Raw genomic sequence first — 12,683 nt, 5'->3', positions numbered from 1 at the left:
ACAAGTGTCAGGAAGGATAGGCGACAAGAGACTAAGTACATTCTCCTCCTTTCATCGGTCTTTCTCTCTCTTCTCATCTGAGGACGTGGTGTGGAGATGTTTCTGTGGGATACTTGTAAACTTTGGTTCTCTGGATGTTGGAAAAATTAGTTGTGACTTACTCGACAACAGTAAACAAACACACACACACACACACGCACTGACACACACACACTTTTATAATTTGGACACTAGCACTGCACTGGCATTGCTGCCAAGCTTCCCATTCTCTGTGGTATTAAACTCATGTTGCCTTGCTGTATTCAGTCTTCAAATGCATTATATTTCCTCACCATCAAAATGTGCTAAAAAAACCACTCTATCCATTGCTTTGGAATTGTTTATGTTCCCTGACTGTCTAGCTTTCATTTGGATGACTGTTATCAACTGGACAGTGAGGAGACTATCCTGGAAGAGTGAGGAGACTATGAATGACTGTTATCAAACTGGACAGAGTGGAGACTAGATGACTGTTAGGACAGACTATAGATGACTGTTATCAAGCTGGACAGAGTGAGGAGACTATAGATGACTGTTATCAAACTGGACAGAGTGACTATAGATGACTATCAAACTGGATGAAGAGACTGTGACTGTTATCAAACTGGACAGAGTGGAGACTATAGATGACTGTTATCCAAACTGGACACAGTGAGGAGACTATAGATGACTGTTATCAAGCTGGACAGAGTGAGAGACTATAGATGACTGTTATCAAACTGGACTGGACAGAGTGAGGAGACTATAGATGACTGTTATCAAACTGGACAGAGTGAAGAGACTATAGATGACTGTTATCAAACTGGACAGAGTGAAGACTATAGATGACTGTTATCAAACTGGACAGAGTGACTGTTGACTGTTATCAAACTGGACACAGATGACTGTTATCAAACTGAGACTATAGATGACTGTTATCAAACTGGACAGAGTGAGGAGACTATAGATGACTGTTATCAAACTGGACAGAGTGAAGAGACTATAGATGACTGTTATCAAACTGGACAGAGTGAAGAGACTATAGATGACTGTTATCAAACTGGACAGAGTGAGGAGACTATAGATGACTGTTATCAAACTGGACAGAGTGAGGAGACTAGATGACTGTTAGACAGAGTGAAGAGACTATAGATGACTGTTATCAAACTGGACAGAGTGAAGAGACTATAGATGACTGTTATCAAACTGGACAGAGTGAAGAGACTATAGATGACTGTTATCAAACTGGACAGAGTGAGGAGATGACTGTTATCAAACTGACAGAGTGACTATAGATGACTATCAAACTGGACAGAGTGAAGAGACTATAGATGACTGTTATCAAACTGGACAGAGTGAAGAGACTATAGATGACTGTTATCAAACTGGACAGAGTGGAGAGACTATAGATGACTGTTATCAAGCTGGACAGAGTGAGGAGACTATAGATGACTGTTATCAAACTGGACAGAGTGAAGAGACTATAGATGACTGTTATCAAACTGGACAGAGTGAAGAGACTATAGATGACTGTTAACTGGACAAACTATAGATGACTGTAGACAGAGTGAGGAGACTATAGATGACTGTTATCAAACTGGACAGAGTGAAGAGACTATAGATGACTGTTATCAAGCTGGACAGAGTGAAGAGACGATAGATAACTGTTATCAAACTGGACAGAGTGAGGAGACTATAGATGACTGTTATCCAGCTGGACAGAGTGAAGAGACTATAGATGACTGTTATCAAGCTGGACAGAGTGAAGAGACTATAGATGACTTATCAAACTGGACAGTGTGAAGAGACTATAGATGACTTATCAAGCTGGTCAGAGTGTAGAGACTATAGATGACTATTATCAAGCTGGACAGAGTGAAGAGACTATAGATGACTTATCAAACTGGACAGAGTGTAGAGACTATAGATGACTATTATCAAGCTGGACAGAGTGAAGAGACTATAGATGACTTATCAAACTGGACAGAGTGTAGAGACTATAGATGCCTTATCAAACTGGACAGAGTGTAGAGACTATAGATGACTTATCAAACTGGACAGAGTGTAGAGACTATAGATGACTGTTATCAAGCTGGACAGAGTGAAGAGACTATAGATGACTTATCAAGCTGGACAGAGTGAAGAGACTATAGATGACTTATCAAGCTGGTCAGAGTGAAGAGACTATAGATGACTGTTATCAAACTGGTCAGAGTGAAGAGACTATAGATGACTGTTATCAAACTGGTCAGAGTGAAGAGACTATAGATGACTGTTATCAAGCTGGACAGAGTGAAGAGACTATAGTGACTTATCAAACTGGACAGTGTGAAGAGACTATAGATGACTTATCAAGCTGGTCAGAGTGAAGAGACTATAGATGACTTATCAAGATGGACAGAGTGAAGATACTATAGATGACTATTATCAAGCTGGACAGAGTGAAGAGACTATAGATGATTGATATTAAGATGGACAGAGTGAAGAGACTATAGATGACTGATATTAAGATGGACAGAGTGAAGAGACAATAGATGTAGGTCATTTCTACATATTTTGCATTTATTTTTGTAATTTCATTGTTGATTAAGGTTATTTCCCTAAACCACCCGCAGGATGGATTTAATGGGTGTGTTTGACACACCTGGTCTAAGCCATGGTAAACCCTCCTGACCACACATGTGCACGTACGGACACACACACACACTGATTCTTCTAACCCCATTCTGACAGCCATTGTCGGACATTCCAACATACTGGTGGTTGAGTTGAGTTCTACTGTATGGAAGGAATGCAATAAGTCTGAATATACGATTAGCTCACTTAAATGCTACTCCAGCTGTATTAGGTTTTCTTATCATGGCTAAATTTACTTTCAATTTTCCATGCATTCCTGAGATACTTTAATACAGAGAGAGAGAGCGAGAGCGAGAGCGAGAGAGAGAGAGAGAGAGAGAGAGAGAGAGAGAGAGAGAGAGAGAGAGAGAGAGAGAGCGAGAGAAAGAGAGAGAGCGAGAGAGCAAGAGAGCGAGAGAGCGAGAGAGCAAGAGAGCGAGAGAGAGAGAGACTTGCTAGCATATGTTTTTTCCTTTTATTTCTTCTTCTCCGCCCTGCTTTCGCTAAGCAGTCCTGTGCCAGGAGAGATAAAGAGACACTGGTGGCTAGACGAGGGAGAGGGAGAGAAAGTAAGAGGGAGAATAAGAGGCTGTCAGCAGCCTATAAATCAGAGTGTGATGTTATGCTATGCTACATCACTATGCTAGGTCAGCCTGCTCAGCACTGCCTGACAAACAGGTTAGGAGAGGAGTCATCTGCTAGCGCTACGCTAGGAGGCTATGCTAGGTCAGCCAGCGCAGCACTGCCTGACAAACAGGTCAGGAGAGGAGTCATCTGCTAGCGCTACGCTAGGAGGCTATGCTAGGTCAGCCAGCACAGCACTGCCTGACAAACAGGTCAGGAGAGGACCATCTGCTAGCACTACGCTAGGAGGCTATGCTAGGTCGGTGCGCTGGGTGGCTACGCTAGGTAGTTATGCTAGGTGGCTACACTCGTGCTATCATACTCTAGCGGGAGCATATCGATTAGGGTGTGGAGGGAGAGAGGGATAGAGGAAAGGGAGAGAGGGGTAGAGGGATGTGGAGAGAGGTAAAGAGATGTGGAAAGAGGTAGTGAGAGATAAGGAGGTAGAGGAGGTAGAGAGAGGGGGGTAGAGAGAGAGAGAGAGGTTGGGAGAGGTGGAAGTAGAGGTAGAGAGAGGGGTGAGAGGAGGTTGAGCCATCCAGGCAAGGAGAGAAGGAATAATCCACTAATGCTAAACAAGGTGGCTATGCTAGCACCATCATGCTCTGCACCCACTACCCCAGGAAACTACAGAGAAAGGATTAAGAGAAATGTATTTCTCCTGTGGCTCAGGACTCAACTCACAACACACCAAGTCAGGGCCAATTGGTGGCTTCAAGGTGTCTTAAACCTCGGCTGTGGCTATAGATTAGAAATAAGACATTCAATGGTAAAGCTACAGAAAGTGATTTACCATTTAGCATACCACTTAGTATCTATTCTAAACAATTACCAGCAGAACAGAGTACTCTAAAATTCCATCTGTCCATGGCCTTTGATTTCAAGTTCCTTCCAGCCCTGGCAGTTGCCCCAAAGACAGTTGGTCCAGACCAAGCAGCTGCAGAAATGGTTGGCTACAGATGGATCACAATGCATAAAAGGATTTTGGGAAACCCCTGGGTTAGAGGTCAAGGAGTGTCTGCTGCCCAGTTTAGTAAGAGTCTTCCAAAAAAATGACCTAATACTAATTATAATCCTCATAATGATATACATGTATAATATAATATTGGTTTCAAAATTCCCTGGATGGAGGACAGGGGTCAAGGAACCTACCGGAAGCCCAGGCGGTGGAAGTCTTTACTCCCCAGCTTGGTGAGGATCTTCCTGGCCGAGTCCTCTAGGTTGTTAGACCCCTCGTCGTTGACCACCATGGCCAGAATCATCCCATTGTCTACCACATCTACATACTGGGCCAGGCGACGACTCTCTTCTTTACTGCGGTATGTGTCAAACCTGGGTAGTGGAGTGGGAGGGGGAGGTGAATGGTTAGTCTATATCCGTGTTTCCCAATTCCGGTACCCCGAATGGCACACATTTGTGTTGTGTTGGACAAATACACCCGATTCAACTTGACAAGTAGCATCAGGTGTGCTTGTCCGGGTCCACAATATAAATATCTACTGTTGGCACTACTAGAGGAGTGGAGATGTGAAACACTGACCTATATCATAGCTACATAACAGAGCACGAAAAAAGACCTTCAATCACTCCAACAAACGTCTTCATCTGAAGGTTGATCTATGGTGGATCTTCTGATAAATATACCAACAAATATCAATGAATGAATTGCACACAGCCCCAAAACAGTCCCATGGGAGCATACTGTAAAATCTTGAGGGTGAGGTCTCAATTTGGTTGTGTGAGGAAACTGAGGTCAATGGTAATTGATATCAAACCAATAGTAAATACATTTGTCAAATGGGGTTTTAATTTCTCCTGACGCAATACTCAAGACTTGCCTTCTCTTGGAAGCAATGGTTGTTTTGTTTAATTGCTTTTTAATGATTGTTTACCAGTACTCTGACGGCATATGAAATGTTTTTCTAACTACAGTACATATTAAATGTTTTCTGACATTCTTTATTCAATCAGAGATGTTGAACGATGGGATAGGGAGAACATTATAAATCTATTAGATAGTTAGTACCAACAGGAGTGTGTTTGCTATTCTCCCTCCTTTCTAGTGTCATATTATAACTGTCACACCCTGATCTGTTTCACCTGTCTTTGTGCTTGTCTCCACCCCCTCTAGGTGTCACCTATCTTCGCCATTCTCTGTTTGTCTGTTGCCCTGACCCCGAGCCTGCCTGCCGTTCTGTACCTGCCTGACTCTGACCCGATTACGAACCTCTGCCTGCCCTGACCCCTAGCCTGCTTGCTGTTCTGTACCTGCCTGACTCTGCCCTGGATTACAGACCTCTGCCTGCCCTGACCCTGAGCCTGCCTGCTGTTCTGTACCTGCCTGACTCTGCCCTGGATTACAGACCTCTGCCTGCCCAGACCCCGAGCCTGCCTGCTGTTCTGTACTTTATTGACTCTTCCCTGGATTACAGACCTCTGCCTGCCCAGACCCTGAGCCTGCTTGCTGTTCTGTACCTGCCTGACTCTGCCCTGGATTACAGACTTCTGCCTGCCCTGACCCTGAGCCTGCTTGCTGTTCTGTACCTGCCTGACTCTGCCCTGGATTACAGACCTCTGCCTGCCCAGACCCTGAGCCTGCTTGCTGTTCTGTACCTGCCTGACTCTGCCCTGGATTACAGACTTCTGCCTGCCCTGACCCTGAGCCTGCTTGCTGTTCTGTACCTGCCTGACTCTGCCCTGGATTACAGACCTCTGCCTGCCCTGACCCTGAGCCTGCTTGCTGTTCTGTACCTGCCTGACTCTGCCCTGGATTACAGACTTCTGCCTGCCCAGACCCTGAGCCTGCTTGCTGTTCTGTACCTGCCTGACTCTGCCCTGGATTACAGACCTCTGCCTGCCCTGACCCTGAGCCTGCTTGCTGTTCTGTACCTGCCTGACTCTGACTCGATTACAAACCTCTGCCTGCCCTGACCCCGAGCCTGCTTGCTGTTCTGTACCTTATTGACTCTGCCCTGGATTACAGACCTCTGCCTGCCCAGACCCCGAGCCTGCCTGCTGTTCTGTACCTGCCTGACTCTGCCCTGGATTACAGACCTCTGCCTGCCCTGACCCTGAGCCTGCTTGCTGTTCTGTACCTGCCTGACTCTGCCCTGGATTACAGACCTCTGCCTGTCCAGACCCCGAGCCTGCCTGCTGTTCTGTACCTTATTGACTCTTCCCTGGATTACAGACCTCTGCCTGCCCAGACCCTGAGCCTGCTTGCTGTTCTGTACCTGCCTGACTCTGCCCTGGATTACAGACTTCTGCCTGCCCTGACCCTGAGCCTGCTTGCTGTTCTGTACCTGCCTGACTCTGCCCTGGATTACAGACTTCTGCCTGCCCTGACCCTGAGCCTGCTTGCTGTTCTGTACCTGCCTGACTCTGCCCTGGATTACAGACCTCTGCCTGCCCTGACCCTGAGCCTGCTTGCTGTTCTGTACCTGCCTGACTCTGCCCTGGATTACAGACCTCTGCCTGCCCAGACCCTGAGCCTGCTTGCTGTTCTGTACCTGCCTGACTCTGCCCTGGATTACAGACCTCTGCCTGCCCTGACCCTGAGCCTGCTTGCTGTTCTGTACCTTATTGACTCTTCCCTGGATTACAGACCTCTGCCTGCCCTGACCCTGAGCCTGCTTGCTGTTCTGTACCTTATTGACTCTGCCCTGGATTACAGACCTCTGCCTGCCCTGACCCTGAGCCTGCTTGCTGTTCTGTACCTTATTGACTCTGCCCTGGATTACAGACCTCTGCCTGCCCTGACCCTGAGCCTGCTTGCTGTTCTGTACCTTATTGGCTCTGCCCTGGATTACAGACTTCTGCCTGCCCAGACCCTGAGCCTGCTTGCTGTTCTGTACCTTATTGACTCTGCCCTGGATTACAGACCTCTGCCTGCCCAGACCCTGAGCCTGCTTGCTGTTCTGTACCTGCCTGACTCTGCCCTGGATTACAGACCTCTGCCTGCCCTGACCCTGAGCCTGCTTGCTGTTCTGTACCTGCCTGACTCTGCCCTGGATTACAGACCTCTGCCTGCCCTGACCCTGAGCCTGCTTGCTGTTCTGTACCTGCCTGACTCTGCCCTGGATTACAGACCTCTGCCTGCCCTGACCCTGAGCCTGCTTACTGTTCTGTACATGCCTGACTCTGCCCTGGATTACAGACTTCTGCCTGCCCAGACCCTGAGCCTGCTTGCTGTTCTGTACCTGCCTGACTCTGCCCTGGATTACAGACCTCTGCCTGCCCTGACCCTGAGCCTGCTTGCTGTTCTGTACCTGCCTGACTCTGCCCTGGATTACTACAGACCTCTGCCTGCCCTGACCCTGAGCCTGCTTGCTGTTCTGTACCTGCCTGACTCTGCCCTGGATTACAGACTTCTGCCTGCCCAGACCCTGAGCCTGCTTGCTGTTCTGTACCTGCCTGACTCTGCCCTGGATTACAGACCTCTGCCTGCCCAGACCCTGAGCCTGCTTGCTGTTCTGTACCTGCCTGACTCTGCCCTGGATTACAGACTTCTGCCTGCCCAGACCCTGAGCCTGCCTGCTGTTCTGTACCTTATTGACTCTTCCCTGGATTACAGACTTCTGCCTGCCCAGACCCTGAGCCTGCTTGCTGTTCTGTACCTTATTGACTCTTCCCTGGATTACAGACTTCTGCCTGCCCTGACCCTGAGCCTGCTTGCTGTTCTGTACCTTATTGACTCTGACCAGATTACGAACCTCTGCCTGCCCTGACCCTGAGCCTGCTTGCTGTTCTGTACCTTATTGACTCTTCCCTGGATTACAGACCTCTGCCTGCCCAGACCCTGAGCCTGCTTGCTGTTCTGTACCTGCCTGACTCTGCCCTGGATTACAGACTTCTGCCTGCCCAGACCCTGAGCCTGCTTGCTGTTCTGTACCTGCCTGACTCTGCCCTGGACCTCTGCCTGCCCTTGACCAGTCTTCTGCCTGCCCCCTGTTTGGGTCAATAAACATCTGTGATTCTAGCTGTCTGCATCTGGGTCTTATCCTGAGTTCTGATAATAACAATATCTGTCATGACTTAAAGATAGAATCTGCATTAGGGGAAACCGCTCCGCATTTCGGTGTCCGCTGTCCGCCCCAGCACTTTTGTTAAAATGATTTTAGTGGACTAAATGGAGGTGAGGTGTGTTGAGCAGAGTGGTCAAAACTAAACACAGCAGTACATATTGTGCTGTTCACTTCCCCCTGCCATGATGTCAGAGTGTTGTCTGCAGTAAATTCTTTGTTGTAATATTCCAAACGGACAAGGCAGTTTCACTATGAAGAATTCCAGATTTAAAGAGACAACCAATTCCTCCAGTGTTGTTTTTTTAAACATGTTTGCTTATCACAACCGTTCTGTTACAACAGGGGTGTTGAAGTCATTTATTTTCAGTGATTGTTAGCAGGCTAATGTTGCTACTATTAAACAAAGTTAAATAGAGTTTAGATGTAAAGAAAACAGTAAAGGTGAAAGGGTTACAAAATTCCAGTAACTTTCCAGAAGTTCCCAGGTTTTCCAGAAGTCCCCAGGTTTTCCAGAAGTTCCCAGGTTTTCCAGATATCCCCAGGTTTTCCAGAAGTTCCCAGGTTTTCCAGAAGTCCCCAGGTTTTCCAGAAGTCCCCAGGTTTTCCAGAAGTCCCCAGGTTTTCCAGAAGTCCCCAGGTTTTCCAGAAGTTCCCAGGTTTTCCAGAAGCTCCCAGGTTTTCCAGAAGTCCCAAGGTTTTCCAGAAGTCCCCAGGTTTTCCAGAAGTCCCCAGGTTTTCCAGAAGTTCCCAGGTTTTCCAGAAGTCCCCAGGTTTTCCAGAAGTCCCCAGGTTTTCCAGAAATCCCAGTTGGAAGATGTCTGGAATAAGACGGTAATACGCAGGACATCCTTCCAACCATCATTTCTGGAATAAGACGGTAATACGCAGGACATCCTTCCAACCAACATTTCCGAAAACCTGGGAACTTTTGAAAAATTTACCAGAATTGTGCAAGCCTAAAGGTGAAATAAAAACATGACAACATATAAAATACCTATCATTGTGGAGCACTTCTCCAGTCTTGGGGTCGATGACGTGAACTATGATCCCCCGGTTGCCCCAGCCCCTCTCGAACAGGTAGCTGTTGTCCTCGCTCTCCCCTGGGTGCAGGGTCTTGTTGAGGAAGGTCCACGACAGCTTCTTCTCCCCATGGATCTCCAGTGTCCCTCCTGTCCCCACACCAATGTACTTACGGCCAAAGTAACTGTGCTCTGTGTCTGTGTCGTCAGACCTGGAGAAGAGTCAATGATTGATCAACCAATTAATAAAGAATATGGACTAGAGGGTTACACAATAGGGGATAAGGGGATATAGGCTAGAATATACCAGATAAAGACTAAAGACTAGGATATAGAGGCTAGGGGCTAGGAGATAGAGGATAGGAAACAGAGACAGAGGCTAGGAGATAGAGGCTAGTGGCTAATAGATAGAGACTATGGGCTAATAGATAGAGACTAGGGGCTAGGAGATAGAGGTGAGGAGATATAGGCTAGGGGCTAATAGATAGAGGCTAGGGGCTAGGAGATAGAGGCTAATAGATAGAGGTGAGGAGATAGAGGCTAGGGGCTAATAGATATAGGCTAGGGGCTAGGAGATAGAGGCGAAGGGATAGGAGATAGAGGCTAGGAGATAGAGGCTAGGGGCTAATAGATAGAGGCTAGGGGCTAATAGACAGAGTCTAGGGGCTAGGAGACAGAGGCTATGAGTTACAGGCTAGAGGCTAGGAGATAGAAGTGAGGAGATAGAGTCTAGGGGCTAGGAGATAAGGGCTAAGAGAATAGAGGCTAGACGATAGAGGGTAGGAGCTATGACAAAGAGGCTTGAGTCTAGGAGAAAGAGGATAGAGTCTAGAGGCTACTAAATAGGTTGAGGGCTGAAGGCTATGAGATCTGGTCTGGGTTCAAAACCCACCTTCCAAATAAGGAGATGGTAAGGTTGCCCTTATATGGGCAGTCAGGACTTCCTATGTGCAGCTGTCCTCTGTTGCCGATCAGAATGTGTTTGGTACGCAGTAGGATGGGATGATACGAGTCTGCTATCACTAACTTTCCTAGAGAGAGAGAGAGAGAGAGAGAGAGAGAGAGAGAGAGAGAGAGATATTTACTGGTGAGATCTCCTGACAGGTATTTCATGCCCTGGGGCCTGACACATCACATCTCCCTTCCTTTTATGGCACTGAGCTGTGGCTCACACAAACACAGACAGACATAGACACAGACACACACACAGACACAAACACAGACAGACATAGACACAGACACACACACACACACACACACAGACACAGACACACACACAGACACAGGGGACAAAACTCAATAACCCTTTATGAGGGCTGCATTTCACGATAACGTCCATCTGACAGAGGTTATGTAGTCCTGTAGAGAAGTGGGGGAGAGATGGGGACTTTGATTTGGCTGTGAGTTAGTGGTTACCTGGACACACAGTATCAGGTTCCTAACTCACACATACACATGTAACCAGTGTGAAATGGCTACACTGTTACATTGATGATGTTGACTCAGATCACTGGTTGCTGTGGAGAAGGAGAAGGTCAAAGGGGGTGAGTGTAAACCATGTGAAATGGCTACACTGTTACATTGATGATGTTGACTCTGATCACTGGTTGCTGTGGAGAAGGAGAAGGTCAAAGGGGGTGAGTGTAAACCATGTGAAATGGCTAGCTAGTTAGCGGTGTACACTAGTGGCATTTCAATCGGTGGCGTAACTCGCTCTGAGACCTTGAAGTAGTGGTTTCCTTTGCTCTGCAAGGGCCGCGGCTTTGTGGAGCGATAGGTAACAATGCTGAGGGTGACTGTTGTCGATGTGTGCAGAGAATCCTGGTTGAGCCCAGTTTGGGACGGAAGCAAGACTGTCACACACACACAATTGATGGATAAAGTAAAGTTTAACAATATGATTGCAGACACACACACAGACGTACCTCCGTTGAGGATCTCTATGGAGTGGACAGTAGCTGAAGAGGTGAGGATGACCTTTCTGCCATAACCAATGGTAACATGGTGAGCTTCACTGTGGCCGGGGGTCCATGGCTGCAGGCCGGGCTCCCTGTCTGGACACACTGTTGGATAGACCAATAGGGTTAACGTCATGACACACACAGATCTCACTGATCACTGATGTTCTGATCTGGCCCATAGTTTCCAACAACAAACACTATGCCAACATCCTATAATTCATTCATCAGTCAATGTCATTGATTGGACGGACACCAAACGGGCCGCTGCCAGATTTTCCCCTGGGCTAATACAGATTGATTAATAGGCTCCAATCGACTGGTTTTCTCCATGAAAGAACCCAGCTGAGAAACCATCGACACAGCAGTTTGAGAGTTAGGTCTTGGAACTAGATCTGTCTGGGCTTTAGCCAAATCCTTTGTCATTCTCATGTCGTGTCTGACTCAAGGAGTTGGCTAAAGAACTAGCTGTTATTGCAACAATGGGTTAGACAGCTAGTAGTATAGCTCTGGGGATGCTGGAGGTTCAGAGAGAGAGAAAGAACAGTTCAGAGAGAGAAGAGAGAGAGAGAGAGAGAGAGAGAGAGAGAGAGAGAGAGAGAGAGAGAGATTCAGAGAGAGAGAGAGAGGGGAACAGAGAGGAACAGAGAGGAACAGAGATAGGAGAGAGAAAGATAGAGAAAGAAAAAAGATAGACAAAGAGAGAAAAAGAGAGAATGATTTGAAATGTCTGTGAAATGTATTTATTCTTTTGGCACTTTTGTGATTGTAGTGTTTACTGTTAATTTTACTGTTTATTTCACTTTGTTTATTATCTACAGTACTTCACTTGCTTTGGGCAATGTTAACATGTTTCCCATGCCAAAAAGCCTTTGAAATTGAGAGAGAGCGAGAGTGAGAGTGAGAGAGCGAGAGAGCGAGAGTGCGGCTGAGCGATGAGAGGAGCGAGCGAGAGAGAGAGTGCGAGCGAGAGAGAGTGCGAGCGAGCGAGCGGAAGTATCTGGGGTCACAATGGGTTCAGAGTTCTATTTCCTCTGTTCTCTGTGTGATCATGATGTGAAGGACAGTGGTCTGGCGATCTGCAACAGGCGTTGCACTACACTGGGCAATGACATCTGCACACACACATTCACACAGTATGCCACATAAACAAACTCAAATAAAACATGAACACAGGCAAAAACACAAACTTACAGAAGCCCTGAAGCCCAAGGCAAACAATAACAAGAGAAAAAGTAGACAGTAGAATTATCTCGTCCGAACAACTTGGTAACTTGTTTGAATGACTTAAGCTCAAATGAAATGGGAAGCATTTTTCTAAAGCTCGTGAACGAGCCTCTGCTCATGCTGAAAATAGAATGCATATGAGTGAATGAAAGAAGACAGGCCGCGAGTGTCAACACCGTCCAAATCAATCAAATTGT

At 47.0% G+C, this 12,683-nt stretch overlaps 1 protein-coding gene across 1 annotated transcript; it reads right to left on the bottom strand.

The window, feature by feature from the left end:
• Nucleotides 1-4,376: 4,376 nt before the first annotated feature.
• LOC115126832 (cell migration-inducing and hyaluronan-binding protein) lies at nucleotides 4,377-11,410 on the bottom strand. The gene is made up of 4 exons (XM_065015809.1): nucleotides 11,227-11,410; nucleotides 10,194-10,332; nucleotides 9,277-9,513; nucleotides 4,377-4,590 (listed from the first exon to the last, which is right to left on the bottom strand). The coding sequence occupies exons 1-4, from the start codon at nucleotides 11,393-11,395 to the stop codon at nucleotides 4,407-4,409; spliced, it is 729 nt and encodes a 242-aa protein (XP_064871881.1). The 5' UTR covers nucleotides 11,396-11,410; the 3' UTR covers nucleotides 4,377-4,406.
• Nucleotides 11,411-12,683: the final 1,273 nt, after the last annotated feature.

The sequence above is a fragment of the Oncorhynchus nerka genome, unplaced genomic scaffold (genome assembly GCF_034236695.1).
Source record: "Oncorhynchus nerka isolate Pitt River unplaced genomic scaffold, Oner_Uvic_2.0 unplaced_scaffold_1271, whole genome shotgun sequence".
Taxonomy (NCBI): domain Eukaryota; kingdom Metazoa; phylum Chordata; class Actinopteri; order Salmoniformes; family Salmonidae; genus Oncorhynchus; species Oncorhynchus nerka.
Note: the sequence above shows the minus strand (reverse complement) of the source record. Positions and strands in the feature narration are given on the sequence as shown.